At 43.8% G+C, this 17,324-nt stretch overlaps 1 protein-coding gene across 4 annotated transcripts in view; it reads right to left on the bottom strand.

Moving 5' to 3' along the window:
• The window catches only part of ARVCF (ARVCF delta catenin family member), a 241,827-nt gene that overhangs the window by 119,483 nt on the left and 105,020 nt on the right, over window positions 1–17,324 (bottom strand). For 2 of the 4 annotated variants that reach the window (XM_063415691.1, XM_063415694.1), the window contains exon 1: window positions 15,317–16,012. The exons of 1 other annotated variant lie outside the window; for it this stretch is intronic. In XM_063415691.1, coding sequence (XP_063271761.1) covers window positions 15,317–15,337 — 21 coding nt within the window. In that variant the 5' untranslated portion in view covers window positions 15,338–16,012. Of the gene's footprint in view, window positions 1–15,316; window positions 16,013–17,324 lie in introns of those variants that run through there. One more of the 4 variants, XM_063415692.1, reaches the window with a different exon arrangement.

Here is a 17,324-nt window from a genome sequence, read left to right as displayed (position 1 = left end):
AGAGAAAATTTTGTGTAGAATCCTATCAGTATAAATAAATACCTGACAGGATGGTGCAGGGGGGATGGAGTCAGTGATGTCCAGGGTAAGGACAAGAGGCTTTGGGCACAAACTCAAACACAGAAGGTTCTGTCTCAACACCAGACACTGTGAGGTTGACTGAGCACTGGCAGAGATTGCACTGGGGGGCTGCAGAGTGTCTGTCCTTGGAGACATCCAAAAGCCTCCTGAAGTGGCCCTTCCTGAGCAGGGGGTTGGACCAGATGATCTCCAGAGGTCCCTCCCAACCTCAGCCACTTGGTGATTCTCTTGCTCCAAAATAAATCCTACTGTTTTTGAAATGATAAATCTGCATTCCAGTTCCTCTCCAGACACTCCCCACCTAAAGCAAGCCAACGGGGAAAAACAAACCTCAAAGCCTTTCTGAATTGCCTCCCCCACATTCAAATCTGCAGTGGCCATAAACTCATGCATAGTAATGATCAGCTTTACTTGGGGCTAAATAAACAGACTTCACTCAGCACTGCTTTCTAACTGTGGCACAGAAGACCGTGAGTTTCCTTCTGCTCATCAGACAGGCAAATAGCTATAAAAATAAGCCTGGAACTTTGGAAGAGTTTGTCTTCTGGATATCTACCCCATCCAAAACACATCTGTCTAAATAGCTAATATGCCATAATCTTAAGTGATACGAAGTAAAATAAGAAGTATCCGTTCCACACAGTTTAAAGCATCTCGCTGTATTTTCAGGCATGGTCTGAAAGCTACACCCCTCCAAACTCCAGAAGCACTGATATTCTCCCTCAGATAACCCCCAAGGTACATCCCCTGCTTTCCTCAGTGCAGAGCACAGCATCCAGGAACTGCTGACCTGCTTACCTTTATCTCAGTAACCAAGTGTTGACAATCCCTCCAGAATTCATTCCTTTAAGGGAAGGAGCAAAAGTTCAACGTTATCTCTAAGAGATGTGCTAAAGCCTGCCCAGTCTGTCTCATCTCCTCACTCCCCAGCTGGATTGGATGGCCTGGCAAAGCTGTCTCTGCTCACCTTCAGCCTCCTGTGATCCTGCTAAAGGATCCTGCTTCAGCAACTCAAAGCATGCAAACATACCCTTCAAAATCTCCCTTTTAAAGAGCTCCTTAAATTCCAGCTCCTCATCAGTCATCATTATAAAGACCTCTCCACTCTTACTATGTGACCTAACATTCAAAGAACAGGTCCCTGAGGTTCCTGTCTGGTAAATCAACCCCATTAAATCACACCTTTAATCACACGGTCCCCACTAGGGGTAAGAAAGAGGCATGTTTCATGTATGTTCTTTATACCTGCAATAGAGTCCTAACACTGTAACAGGTATCTCCTCTCTGTCATACCCTGTGCTTGTTTAACCTTTACATCATTGTTGTCTAGAATTAATTCCATGTAATCTCTGACAGACTGTCTCCATGGTACTGACACATCACCCCACATTATTATATGCTGACATTCACAGCCACTTCATGAGAAAAATGGTCCTCACTTAGATGCTAAATCAGCAGCCATAGTATGCTCTAATGTGCTTCTCACTAAATTGATCCTTGCTATTGTCAGCCACAAAAATGCAACTAATACATCGCACACGATCTTCATTCATCACATTTCAATTAAACTTCAATAAGACTGACTTCAAGAGCGCCCCCATCGTCACCAGATGGCTGAAAGCTCAACTCAGCACCAGCAAACATAACTTGCTGGGCCATCAGCACTCTCCATTTAACAGCCTCCTGCTCCTGTTTGGTAGCAACTCACTGTCCCTAAAGCAAGAACCCCCCAAGATAACCCAGAGCTTGCGTCCAGTCTGACAATTTGCAGCATTTAAGCCACCTACAAGGGCTGGTGGAATGCAAAGATATCATCACAGAATGAGAGGAACAGCAGAGCCTCCAGTCTCCCTGCTATGAAGTATTTACATATGTACGTGGATGCTTTTTGGATCTTTTAAGGAAACTTTTAAGGAAGCTGAAATTTTCAAAAGTATATTATAAGTGAGGCATTAAGTAGGTTGACAGTCAGTATCTTTCTGCACTTAAAAAATTCAGTGAGTTAAAGAAACCTTTAGCTATTTGCATTAGTGTATTGTCCCTCCAAAATGAGTACTGGGCTATAGATTTATCTTCTTTACATCTTAATGTTACTTCAACAGTCAGCTAAATATAGAAAAATGGTAATTATTTAGCACATCTTTAAAGCAACAATTTCCCTCCCAATTAACTTCCAGTTCCTCAGATTAATTATCTACTCAAATTTTCTCAACACACACACTGCAAGAAGCTGAATGTGTTTCCTGTAAATTAAGTCACCTTCAGAAATAATGACCCTAAAAGAACTTTCTAAGCAAAGAATCAGAAGTCCACTCCACTAAATCTGCCTGGATGGGGACAAGGCAGAAATTGGTATCACCAGACAGTAAACTCTGGAGCTTGAACCCAAGTAACAAGCTGCTTTCACTTGTCCTCAGGGTAAGTGACCCCAACATAATAATAACAAGTAGTTCCGGCCCATTAAGAACGAAACTCATCCCTCCCCCCAAAAACCAGGGATCATCATTATTGCTCACAACATCAGCCACTGTGGAGCCCCACCAGGAGTCTTAATGTCTACTGAGCCTGCAGACAGTCCAGACCTATTTCTGTCAAGTTTAGAGACAAAGCTGCTGTAAATTTCTCTAATATATGATTGGAGACTTGGGGAGAGGAGTGGAAAGCAGAGAGATCAAGCACTGCCTTCCTGATACCAGACCAGAGGTACCACCAGAGCAGTGCAATGCACACTGCTGCCCTCAGATCAGGCAGAAACCATGCAGACCTCTCTCCACCCAGAGCCAGGAGATGATGAGTTCTAACAGCTGCTATTATTTTCTTTTTAGCATTTCTCCATTCTTCTACCCTGTGGCCTTATCCTAGAAGGGGCAGTGTTCCAAAAGCCACGGAACAAAGCAAGAGAGGCACTTTACTCAGAGGAGAGGCACTCAGAGGCACTTTACCTCTGCTGCCCTGCAGAGCAGAGCCCTGCCTCGCTGGGGGATACAGAGGTGCCTGTGCAGAGACTCTGCAGTCACAGGACATTCCTCACCCAGCTGGGACAGGAACCTTGAACCTGCATCTGAAACCTGCTTCAGACTGAACCCAAGCCTCTGGCACGCACCTGCATGGCTTTTGTCTCATGTTGGAGGCATGAGGGGGCAGGAGATTCTTTGCAGATAAGAGATTACTTCAGCATTGTACAATCAGAAGACAAGAGGAAAAAAAACCCTTACTACTCAAAGCTCTGTCATTTGAGCACAACAAAGGGGAACTTTTAGAACAAAGCATGTCTGAAATCAAATATCTGCTAAAAGCTTACACATTTCAAGCCTGTCTAGATTACTAACTAGGTCTAAGTGGAAATGCACAATCAGACAATAGAAAGAAGGCAGGGTTAGCATATAGTGCAATGATCTTATAAAATATTTAAGCAAAGCATGTGACCATTGATAATATGCGCTTTGAACAATAGGCTGTGCACATAAACAAGGTGGGGCTTTGGGGTTTCTCCTCCAAACCTAGCATCTTTGGGCAGGGAAGAAAAATGAAAGTTTAAGAAAGAAAAAGCAAGGGATATACAGAGGGATACATTCCAGATTTGCATGGTGCAGTCCTTGTAAAGTATATCTGTAATATTAGGCACATTCTAGCTTTGGAACAGACACATGTACACACCAAGAGGTCTGGAACCTTTAGGTTTTTGAGGAAACAACACAAGAGGAAGGATTCCGCTGAGAACAAAGCTCTCATACTTACCTCCAGTCAGCAACTTCTGCAGGCTGTTTCTGTGCTGAGGCTGCTCAGACCCAAACAAATCCATGGTTTAATTATTAATAAAGCTCCCACCCCAGCTAAGGCAGGCAGGCAGCTGCACTAGAGTATAAACATTAAATTACAGTACTTTTTAATTCATCTGCTTAAAAACCAAGCAAAGATAGGTTTTTTTCCAAAAATTAGAATACCTGAAGGAGAGCAGGTAACAGGACTGAACTTCATTTATCTCCTTCTGAATCACACACCTCATCTGAGCACAGCACCTATTCCTGAAACCATCCAAGGACAAAGCCTGCATAAGCTCCCTTCCTGCTCCAAACCCCAGACCAGAGAAACTCCAGGAAAATTAAGCCAGCAGTGATAAGTTCTTCTAAGAAACACCCAATCAGAGATGATAATTATTTGCATGCCTTGCTTTACACTAAACAGACTGACATTATACAGACTGACATAAACAGACTGACACCTTATACACAACACCAGCAGTAAAATTAATTTGCCGACCAACCAGAGAGGAAGGGAAGGCTTGCATCCAGGAAATATTCCAGGTATAGTGTCACAGATCAAAATTTGGGGAGAAAGTGTGATGGAGGTTATAGGCTGTTGCTATGGGTTTATGAAATTCTTGTCAGAATTCTTGTCTTGGGTACAGGTTGAAGCAGGAAAAGGGGCCATGAACTGCACACTCAGTTCAGCATCACCTGGAGCGCTGCACTGTCTGGACAGCACAGCTGACCCACCCCTCAATTCAGGGACCTTTGTCTCCTATCTAGGGGCATTCAAATCTTATCAGAAAACAGCTCGACAACTGGCTGCTGTTAATTTGTGTTAAGTGAGGAATTCTACACAAGGAGCAATGCTCAGCTTTCTAGGATTGTAACTCACAATAGCTTACTTCAACCCTTGGTAAGCAGTAAAAACACAAAACCATTTCCTATGTTAAAACACAGCAGACGCTATTTATGCTCACAGGGAAAACAGAAACAGTTAAGATTGTTTATATTATATTATGTATCATATGATGCCCGTTGTCCTCTTTAATCTACCTTCACTACCACTGATCAATTTTTCTGGAAAAGGTGAACAGCAGGTTCAAATCCAAACCCTCGATAAGACTTTAATTAATGTCTTTAAGCTGAGAGTCACTCTTTGTAAATAAACATTCTTTTACAGATGCAGTAAGTTTGATCATCACCATGACCACCATCAAACACTACGTGGCTCCATGAAGGAGCTGATGTTATGCAAAATTCCAAAAGATAATGAAGACTCTTGTCATAGCTACTACATCTCGTATCCCAGCAAAACACTGTACCAGCTTAAACAGCTGAGAAGACAACGAAGATGAATAATAGAATACACAGAATGAAACTAGAAACACATTCTACTCTGGAATTTTTTATTTTTAAGGCATTTAGACCTGTAACACCGACACATCCATAAACTGGAGTAGGCAGCCAAGCCTACACCCCAGTGAAACCTTCAGTGTTCCAGATGTACCTGCAGTTGTCTCATCTGCACATCTACAGATTAAGAACAAATTAAATCACCAAGTGATGTTCTGTAGCACAAGTTTCCACTGCATTTGTGGCTACTGTGTGCACTTAGGCTCTTTGCAAAATGTTTCTTTAAACTGCTGCCTATGGGATACAAAGCAGAGACAAAAGCTGTAAGAAAGTTCTGTAAATTCTGGGATAATCCCAATACTGGTCAATCATACATCTTACTTAAAAAATGCAGTCAATACTGGAGATATAAAATATTAAAGAAATACTTAAGGCAGATCTCTCTCCTCCTCACAACTACTACAGGAGCTACATGGTTCCCCCCACTCCTGCTGGGTTTATAACTAACTGCATCTGAATTAAATGCACAAAACTGATCAAAATTTGATGTTACACCAGAACAACTTTTTGTTTGAGGTGTCCGTCCCCCCCCATAAAGCTGAAACACCTATGCACCCCAGTTTTTACAATAGTAAAATAATTACTTTACTGTTACTGAAGTTGCACAGGACATCCTTGTCAACAAGGCAAGGGACTAAACCTGTCATAAAAGATAAGAAGAGCAGGGCAAGATTACTACACTGAAATCCCAGGAGGTCACCAGCATCTTACTTAGGGGAAGATTCATTCAAATTTCATCACCCTATTGAGTGAATAAGGTAGGCAGAAAGGATGCTGGTATCAAAGGGAAATTAATGATGACCTGAATTTGAAACACAGCCATCGCCCACACAGACTGAGACTCACAACGCCTCTGTGCCGCCTGGATTCGTCAGAGAAGGCTGCATTCTGGGACATGTCAATTAAAATTAAGAATGAAATAACTCTGTGCAACGGTGCTGAATGGCATGTTCTCTCAAGAGACCACAAGTTCCTATTGAGATTTCAGCTGTGCAATCAGATTGCTATTCTTAACTCTTTCGTTTCCAATGGAATTGATCCATTCACGACACTCTCCCTTCAATTCTCAGCTAAATCCAAAGACATAATTTTAGAGAGTCTTGGACCTACCTGTAACCAAAATCTGGACTGTACTTCTCCAGAGTTAATGAGACACGAGTGCTGCAGAACACCAGCTCTAAATGACTTTGGGTACTATCAGAACCAAGCTGAGAAATTCAGGAACAAGACAAAAAAACTTGGAAGTGGCAGAGTAACCCCAGGCTGAAGTGCACTGCTCAACCAGGCAAACCACGCAACAACTGTGAGGAACTGCACCTCCAGAGTTGCCAGGGCCAATATTTGAATTTTGTCTGTCCAATGGAGAAGTCAGCCTCTGTCACCCCCCAGCACCTCCCCACACACGGCGTGCCCCAGGGCTGCTCCCAGCAACGGGAACAGCCCGCGCTCAGTGGGGATGGGAGCAGGAGCCCACACAGTCCCCTGGGCAGCCAGGGCTGCCCTCCCACCACTGCACGGGAAACGCAGTACGGCAGAACCCCAGAACACAGGGCACCGACTTAGGGGACACCATGAAGTGCTCAACAAAGCCATTGTGACATTTTACCCCAGGAGAACATGGGAGCTGCATTTTAAGAGCGAAGAAAAGTACCTTTCCCCAGATTTTTGCCATTCAAAAATCCACAGGAAACATTAGAAAAAGAAGTAGTTTAAGTGTTGTGTTTCAGTCATTAATGTGAATTTAAAAGGCTTTTTCAAAAACATTTATCTGTAATTTACAACCAGGAGAAAACTAATTCTCCTTGTCCCTTTAAAGGAAAACTATGCATTTTTAGAAGACTAAAACAAAACACTTAAGGAAATTTTAAATACAGGAAGGAGGGATAAGAGCATGGGGGAAGAACCCAACAGACTTCGTAAATATTTTTGCAATTCTAGTTGCCAAAACAGTATCCACATAATGTACCTCAGCCAAGTTCCTCTGAACAAGAAAATTCAAAGAGCAACAATTCATGAAATACACCCACACATTTGCAGCGTCTTTATGCAAGCATACACAGCACTTCAGCTGCTGTGGACATGACTCTTCCTTTACTATCTTGATTTACATGGCAGATGCTGATTTTACCAGTGTCTCTTTTTCTGGAAGGGCTCTGGAATTCAGCCAAGCTAGGCAGGGGTGTTACACATGATCTGCTGTGCCTCTTGGTGGAGGCAGCAAAGGAAGAAAATTACATTTTATCTGAATATTATAAAGTTTGTGCTGGCACTTTAATATGAAATTTTGAAGCGTCAGCTTTGTGGGAAAAAGAAAAATAAAACTGATCCCATGTAAACGAAACAAAGATGATTCTGACTGCAGTCTCAGAAACCAAGAAGACAACAAACTTACTGGACTAAGAGTGTGTCACACCAGATTTAGAGAAACTGCAGGCAGATGCTTCAGTTCCTATTTACACATCAAAACCAGCAGTCAGGTCTTCCAAATTATTCAGGAGATTGACGCAACACTTTTTAATTGATCTCTAATCATATTTGCAGCTGGTGCATACTAACAAAGGTTGGAAAGTCTGTTCCCCAATCCTGGTTACCTATATAGAAGCAGTTTTGTGTGAAGCTTTGGCCCTTGAAGATATGGCAGGGAAAAATAATTTTCTTAATCCAACATATTAAGAAGGGTCACAACTTTTTCAGCAATGAACTGAACAATGTTCTCCCTCTCACTTTCTTTTCCATACAGCTGATGGAAGATACTTATTTTTGCATGTTAAAATATAAAAGTTGCAACTGTAAATGCAGAGGTCCATCACCAATACATAAAAAATGAATTCGTGCTTCTTTGCACTCCCAGCAGTGAGTGAAGGGTGCAGTGTCACCTTCTCTTTGCTTCATATTTCCTGAACATTATCCAAATAAGTCTTTTTTGCCGTCTCCTACATCTGAAATGACTGATGGCTGCTGGTTTTGACATAATTACAAATGGCTCTTCCCTCCAGAAACAACCTGCTAAAATGAATATTGTACCTTAGAAGCAAAGTATTACCCTTAAACATTGCCAACGGTGTGCACTAATACATAGCCCTGGTATTACTGTGCCACTAACTGGTGTCATGGCTGTCACTGACAGATGAAAAGCTGAATAGGAAAGAAAAAAGAAATGGGATGTGATAAGATTGCATCATAAAATACAAGATAAATGTGTCACCATGACCAAGATGCATTCCAACCTCAGGCAATAAAATAACATGTCTTGGTCAAAAGAATTACCCAGATGAGATGAAATTGCTGAGGACAAATGCGACGTGTTCCTTGTCTATGGCACATGTACTCACATTTACATGTACTAATGTGAGGAATACATTTTTTAAAACTCTTGTAAACAAACTACAGTCAGAAGTACAGACCACTCCTGTTGGTCAAAGAGGAGAATGAAGAACTGGGAAGTATAAATGGGTGAAAAAAAATATTACTGCAAAACAGAGACAGGAGCTGCAGCATCAGGTTCTGACACTCTCAGTGGTGGGACAAAATCCCCTTGCAGAAGTGATTTAACACCATAACCAGCACACTTCAGAAAGCTGTCAAATATTTAAAAAAGACCTACTGACTTGCCTGGCAGTGCTAGAAGGCAAGGACAGGCTTTCTACACGACTGATTCATTGAAGTTTCATCCAGAAACAGTGTGGTCAACTTCACTCAACCACAAGCATCAGCAGGCACCCCTGCCACGCTGTCCCAGCACTGCCTCCCCTCCTGGGGAGGAAACCAGAACCTTCTTCCCCTCCTATTTGCAAATCAGCCAGTGGGTTCATCAGGAACAGCACATAGAGGAAGCAAGCACTTCTGAAGCCCTGATCACAGCATTGAGAGCTTCAAGGCACATGTAAACCAAGGCATTATGCACATCCTGAATTCCTGCGTTTCCATGACTTAAGCATGGCCACTCTGGACACCCCAGTAAGGCAAGAAGGTCACACCAGGAAAGCACCTGGAGTAAATGATGTCCATGGGAGAATATCAGCATGACCTGATGCAGTTGCTCAACAGGATTTATGCCAATGTAAGAGACAGTGGTGCCATAAAAGAACATCCAGATACCATTTCAGTATAAAGAGTTAGGTTGGTCTATTAGTGATTAACAGGGATTCAGGAAGATGCTGTCGGAAAAATCTAGCCACCCACATAACTTGCTCTGTAAATAAGTAATTTTGTCCATTCAATACAATTTGTTTTACATTACTGCAATGCAGTACTGTGTGAAGCCCCATACGTAGCCTTTCACACCAGTTTCTTTATCAATCCTTTCTCCAGAGCTACTTGGAATTAGCATACTTTCAAAGGCCTGTATTGAACTCCTTAAACAAGTGACTTTATCTTATTCAAATTTGGAGCTCTCATCTCTGCATAATTCTGGCACGGACACTGGTTTGTGCCTTTGTTAAAGTGTCACAACCCAACCAGCCAAGGCCCACTCACTGCTGTGCCCAGGAGCCAAAAGGGCCTTTATGCCCTTAACAGCAAATTCACCTGAGAATCATATCAAAAGAGAGGGATGCAAATAGCTTCAGATGCAAAACTTACTAAAATAACTTCCAAAAGTTTACAATTCAAACAGCAGAATAATCCTGGTCACACACAGGACCTGTTTATATCTCAGGGCTCTACCATCCATAAACAAATTGTGCTGCATCTCTTTCATCAGCTCCTTAATCAATTACAGGCTTGTACTTTGAAAGACTTCTGAACATTCCAGATGATTCTTCTGATCAGTTTTACACTACACACATCCAGAGTAATGCTATTTAAATTAAATCATCTTCTCATCTCCACATATGTAATTTTGTACCCACACACACATATATAAACACACAACAATACAGCCTCTACTGTATAAAAATAAACCCTGACTCTGGTTTCATTACAGACTTTCAGGAACACCTCTGTGAACATTACAACAGCCATGCTGAGAAAGTTTTACTGAAAATAAAAGTTCAGAACTGTGCCAAGCAATTTAGCTTGTAGAGGCAGAAATTCCAAAGCTCAAAAATTCTTCAAGTTGAGTTAAAACAGTTTATTTTTTGAACACTGAAGAGTTGTGATGCTAAGGATAGATGTGTGGGATTGGACAAAAGGGAAAACTCTGACATTTCAGTCTCCTGCTGTAAGCAGGTGTGGGCCTGACTCATCAAAGAGGCAGAGAACACCACTGAATGTTATGGATTTTCACATTGCTGTAGTATAGAGGGAGTACTCAGTTAATGGAGTTTCCACTCCTTAATACAACAGAAAGGATTCTGCCCACCTATTTGTAGATACAAAATATTACGCTGCCCTACCAAAGCAAGTGTTACTCATCTGGCTTCTCTCAGGTATAGTCATAGTTGCTCATTCTTAGGTATAAAGGCAAATAAAAGAACGGTCCCAAAGCCTGGCTGCAACTTAATGAGAAGCAGAAGACACAAAGGACACTGAAATTTAAAACTACCAATGTTTGAGTTTCAGCTTTCCTTTTATCCAAGAATTTGAAATACGCTCTCTCTAGTCTCAGGATTTACTTCAGGGACTCCATTTACCCTTCAAACCTCCACTGGAAAAACAAAACCAAAGAAAACTTACTAGAAAATCCTATGTTTCACTTGTCACGTGCTACTGAAACAACAGTGGTTTTTAAAACACCTAAAGTACAGAGTCTTGTTGCTGCTCCAGTCTGTCCTTCAGAAGATCTGACCAAGATACAGAGCTCCCAGGGCAAGGCACTTGAGATTTTGTGTTGCATTGTCACCCTGTTTCCCCAACAGAGCCACCACGTGAGCTCCTATCAACAAGCTCCTGTTCAACCCTTGCCCTTTTCTTTCTCCCAATAACTTCATACAGAGCCTCTTCTCCCTGGTTTCATGCCCAGGAGGAAAGCAGGACACTTCCAAGGGCCTCAAATGGCCTGGTTCAGGAGGCCATTCCTCTTTTCATGAAGCTTTAGGCTTTGCTTCAGTTTGTGAGCTGCAGCAGTTCACTGGTTTTGTCCCCAGAACGATCCCCAAATGCACGTGTGCCTTACCTTGTGGCACACTTTGGGAAGCCAAAAGCCAGCAGCAGCAAAGAACAGAATTTTCTGAACCCCAAAGCTGAACCTCCCATCTCACACCACAATATCCACAAGTATTTCCACAAAGGAGAACAAGCAGGGGTGCAGTCTGAAGGAGGAGCTTTTTAGAAGTTTCCCTGCATTACAGCTGTAGAGCTTCGGTAGCACAGAGAAAGTAACTTAGAGCAACTGAGGAACAGAGGCAGGAACAGGTAAAGACACACTAAGAATATGCTAAAATCCTTATATTCAGTGAAATGCCTTGTTATTTTAACACTCAAATGCAAGGACAGAACTTCACCAGTGGCCTTGATCCTACTCCTATTGAATCAAACCTTAATTTAGTGGCAGAACTACTGGGAGAAAAGTGTTTGCAATTAAAGGTTTGTGAACAGCCTTATTATAAACATGCAGTCAATCCAGTTTCAAATGTGATTGTTTAACATGCTTTTTTCTCCATTTTATCTTCCATAATCAGTATTTCTACATTTGGAAAGACCTTGAGTGCACACACTTGTTTAAAAAATAAAAACAAACAAACAAAAAACCTCACCACCACAACAACCCGAAGCAAACCACATTTTTATGGTTTTATTTTTAGTAACTGCAATGTAACTTAAGCAAAAACTGCAGCCAGCCTGATGCTCAGTGTACAACAGCTCCAGACCTTCGGGACAGGTGGTTAAGCAGTAACCTCGGGAAGTGCAGTTGCTGGAATGCTTTGCTTGGTATGTCCAGTGCTGTTACAAAGCTGTGCACTCACACAGGCAGCCACACTAAGTGGACATTATAGGCCCTCACATCTCAACAGCATTTTTGAAAGAACACAGTTCCCACTGAGTTGTTTTCAGAAACAGAAAATTCCATTTCCACATCTTACACAGGTGTCCTCCTGCAGCTCCTGGTTATGCTGAAGGACTCAGCTGTGCAAGCTCCTCCAGGCGAGGTAAAGGCACATTCTCAGATCTGAGCTGACCTGCCACACCTGAATTGGGCAGTAACTGCCCAAGGAGTTCCAAAATCCACCCTTCTGTAGACAATGACCGCCTCTGTGGCAGAGCTCACACCAGTGTGTGCCTCCACTCGGTTGCTCCTGTACATAATTCAACATCCCAGTGAGTCCCAAAACACATCCCCTTTGCCCAGCTCTGCTACAGAGATCACAGCTGCTGCCAAGGGACTGCCTGGGCAGGAGCACAGAGATTCAGTATTGGACACTGCTACATCTCTTCACTCCAAGGTAGCAGAGCACACTAGGCCTGTTTCAGGCCTGTCATATGTGAGAACCCATGCATGAATCCCTACAGAGATCCATGCCAAACCTCATATTCCCTTCTTACTTGGTTCTCCTAATATGACTTGACCAACTGTTTGGAGAACAATGATATTACTGCATGCTGCACCTTTATGAACATTTCTTCCACAAGCTTTCCATCACTGGTACAGATTCACAGCAGGGATGTCTTTATGCATTAACTACTTTTGCATCTTGCCAGATCTACAATTTCATACTCTCTCACATCAGTATTATCCTCTAGCAAAATGCTTCAGGAACAAAGTGCTGAGAAAGGACAGCCTTACTGAGGTCAATGCCTGAATTCGGAATGTTAATACAGTATTTTCCAAAGCAAGAATAACAGAGAACTGAAGAGCTTTTGGCAAAAGTCACTTTAAGTGACTCCTTTCCCCTTCACAACTTCGTGGCCCTGAGGCAAGCCAGCACTTCAGGTTTCAGATCCAGATCAAAGCTGTATGTGATACTGCATGAACATGTATTTTAACAGTTGCAGACTTCAAGATCCTTCTCAGTTTCATACACTCTTTACTTACTTCCAAGGCCATTGCAGACTGCAGATACTGAGCACAAACTTCAACAGCCTTCACGAGCAGGAAGGGGAACAGCCAAGCCAGGACTCAAGAAGGTGACACACACCCTTCACACTCATGGCCACATTTCTGGTTTACAGCATTCGGTTCCTCTACCAGTGCTCTCAGGTACCACACTGCTTTTGTGGCCCAGAACTTCAGGAAGTGTGACTATTCCCAGGAAAAGCATGATTAGAAGTTATTCTTCATTCTTTTTAATTACTATTTCACAGCTGTCTTTATCTAAACACAACAGGCCTTCAGGTAATGTGGCAGAAGTCCATTCTAGTATCTCTCCTATCTTTATCTGTATGGATTATATAGACTTATCATCCACCTCAAAGTCATTTATTCATTTGTTTTAGTTTTACTTAATTGTGATCATTACAGCTAAAGAATTACTTTCTAGAGGCCCTGTAACTCCACAATAAATTTACCTGACAACTCATGGCTTAAAACTACCATCCTTTATTAAGCAAAACTCTAATAAACTGCTGTGCTACCAGATTGAACAGTTATTTTGTAAAAAGACCTCAGAATGAATCCAGAACCATTCCTTCAACAAAAAAGATAAAATAGCATATCTCTGTCTGATCCTCAGCTATGACAGACAGTGTGAAAATTAAAACCATGACATTTTTTTGTTTTGATATGGAAGAGGAATTCACAAGCTAACTGAAATGCATGACCTAAAGTGATTAACTACAACCTTCCACTCTCACTCAAGCTTTTCCGCCTATCAGCACGGGAAACCCAGAAGACATGAACACAGCTGTACTGCACGGGTCAAAAGACATTAAATACACCTTTTTTTTTTACTGTTAGCATCCTGCTCCTTACCTCCAGCTTTTTCCTTTATGTATTAAAAAAACCCAGACAAAACCAAAATCCCTTGGAGCTGCTAACTAGATCTATCTATCTAAAACTCAACAATCCATTGCACATAATTTGACAGGTACAGTAGCTGTGGGTCAGGCAATATGAACAGCACCACACACAAATCAAATCCCTTCCTGAGAAGCCCACAGGTAGCATGACACACAAACAAGCACCCAAACAAACCAGCACGCAGCCACCTCCAGCAGGCAGGACTGTGATCCCAGGGAATCCTACAGACAAAGAAATGCTCACTGGAAGGCCCAGCTGAAAGGGCTACTTTCCCCTCAAGGGAATCAGCATCCTATTTGCATCATGAAATGATTCAGCCTTCTGTTACTGAGATGGGTGAGTGGAACACACTGTATTAAACCAAGCTGGACAAACTTCAACAATTCCAGTGCAATGAGCCTAAACAAATTCAGAGATGTATTATCAGTGATTTATTATTGTTGCACTTTCTTATTCTACAGAACTCTCTTTTAAATTATAAAGTCAGAAGAGAAAAAAGAGGATTAAGAGAAAAACATAACCTCATCCTAGTTGGAGAAGCAGCTCTACCCTGCCACCACCTGAATTTATCGGGTTTCCTGAGGCTTACAAGGTAGGAGAAGGTTACCCAAGCAAAGCATCTATGAATTACAGGAGTCTACATGATATCTATTTATTTAAATCTAGTCTGCAACAGCTTTGCCCTGGAATATTCAATGACACTTGAAAGTAAAGAAAAAAATTTGAAAAATTTTTGCACCAAGTTTTAAGTCCATTATAATTACTAAGACAATAGCCAAGAAGAACTTTATGTTTAAGATAACATTTAAGAGTAAAAAAACATCGTTATTTCTCTGGTATGTCCAGCAAGAAAATCAAAGAGAAAGCCAGGGAGCACAGTATGGGAAAAGCAAACATTAAACAAAAGCACAACAGCAAAGCTTTCTCTTTTAAAAGCACTATTGCTAGCTGCTCATGTCAAAGAGCTCCCTAGATTTATTGAGCAGGACGAGAAGGTCAAAGAACACAATGGACTGCTTTTTTGGGTGTTTCACCAGTTAACACAACAGAGACAAAAGCAGATTTTCTCTCGAATGCTCTGCTAAAAAGACCAGCTCAGCTTTTGCTCTTAGTTCTCCGCTCAAAATGAGAACACAAGTAAACAACCCCTTCGAGCGCTGACAGCTTTCTCCACGCCACCAGGACCCCGCACACGCGGCCGCAGAGCCCGAGGGAAGGACACAAGTTTCGCACGAACCTGTTTGAGTTCCGCAGGCATTTATGCGAGGTGCCGGTCCCGCTGTCCCCAGCACAGAACACCTCCGGCTGCCCGCAGCCCCTCCTCGGACCCAGCCTGCTGCTCTGACAGCCTCCGGAGCCTCCTCTCCCGGCGAAGCTGGCTCCTTTTGTACCCGCACCGGCACCCTCGGCGCCCCAGAGCCCCTCCGCAGCCTCCCTACGGACTAAGCCCATCCAGGGACAAACCCCGCTCGGCCGGGAGGACCGGCACCGCCGCGGCTCCGGCAGGGCTCGGGTCCGCGTCCCTCTCACATGGCTGTGCCGCCGCTGCCCCGGCGCCGGGAGGCTCCGAGCGGGGGGCGGCACTGACGGGCAGCCGCAGCCGGAGCGGGCCACGCCCGGCGCGCCGGGGGAGCGGGGAGAGGGGCAGGGCCGGGGGAGCGGGGAGAGCGGGGGAGAGCAGCCTCAGCCCGTGCCCAAGCAGCTTCAGCTGTGCCGAGCAGCCTCAGTCCAAGCAGCTTCAGCTGTGCCCGAGCAGCCTCAGCCCGAGCACCTTCAACTGTGCCCGAGCAACCTCAGCCCCAGCCCGTGCCGCCTCAGCCCCAGCCCCAGCCCGCGCCGCCTGAGCCGTGCCCGGCGCCGCCGCGCGGTCCCGCCGGCTGCCGGTGCCTGCACCGAGCGGCTGCGCGCCCGGAGCCCCGGGGGTTCCCCCGCTTCGCTGCCCGCCCCCCCCCCGGATCTCTCCTGATGGATTACGGAGACAAAGAGGGAAACCGCCTGTTCCCAGCGTCTCTCAGCGCGGTAACCTGCCGGCTCCGGCGGCACAGAGCCCTTCCAACAGCGCCTGCCCGGAGAGCGCAGCTGCCTCCGGAATTACAGGGCGGTCTGCAAGAAAGCACAAGGAAGGAAATCTTCTCTCTTGCTTACTTTTTGCACTTCACTTCGAGATTAATGGCATCCCTAATGCACCAACACCAGAGAACGACGATCTTCCGTCACCGTCTCCTCCCTTTTGCATCTTACACAGGTGCGGTGAGGCTTAGAGCTAGAAAGCACAACTGGCCTCATTTTGAAAAGCCATTTACCTGCCCACAAACCTGTCCCACATTCATTAGAAGATTGCCTGGATAAATTACTCATTACCAAAATGAATGCCAGGTGTGCTATGCCTTGCATCCACCACATTCTGCAACAAAAACTGGGACTTCACAGCATGATTCAACACGGTTCTCACATCCATCTACTTCTAGTAAACTGAAGTACCTAGTTTTTACATTTGTTCTTTGAACAAGAATGTGAACCTTTATGAAATACCTGGGAAGGAGAGCCTTCCCATACTTCTAGGATCTGATCCTTTCTGCCTTTTCCACAAAATTGCAGAAGTGATGTATTAAATATTTTAAGACATCAGGTCTTGAAAGAAAGAGATGTAGGTAGTAGGTGTAAACTAACCTTAACTAACCCTGAAGCGTTTTTCCCCCTGGACCACAACAGGGCAAGAGGAGATGCTCAGCCAGCCCTGAACCAGAGCCCTGCCCTTCCGTGGAAGCTGTTGGCCACATCTGGGAGGGATCGAGGCCCCCAGTGCTGAAAATCCAGCACTGCTGCAGACACCAGCAAGAGGCAATGGTGCTTCTCCCTCTTCCTACGAGGTTCCTGCAGCAAACCAAAGCAATAAGTAAATCTGACACTGTAACAGCTGGTGGCTGAACAATGGTAATTAGGGACTGAAAGATACTGGCATCAAACTGGAGACTATCCCTGGAAAACAGGCATAGTCAGAGCCAGGGAGACCAACTATACACCAGGAAGAAAGGTACAATTGAATAGTCTTTAATGATCAGAATAGGCACCTTTGTACAAAAGGTTCTTTTCATCCCACCTTTCAGGTTCCCTGGAAGTTTTAAAACATCCCTCCAGTGTCGCCATAACTAACAGTTAATTTGCATCAGTCCTACTAGAGGAACCTGAAAAAGTGGCATCTCCTATACAGACATTTAAGAGTGGAAGAAATGTTTCATACCTAT

This window comes from Prinia subflava, chromosome 19, assembly GCF_021018805.1.
Source record: "Prinia subflava isolate CZ2003 ecotype Zambia chromosome 19, Cam_Psub_1.2, whole genome shotgun sequence".
Taxonomy (NCBI): domain Eukaryota; kingdom Metazoa; phylum Chordata; class Aves; order Passeriformes; family Cisticolidae; genus Prinia; species Prinia subflava.
This window is presented reverse-complemented; position numbering and strand designations above follow the sequence as displayed.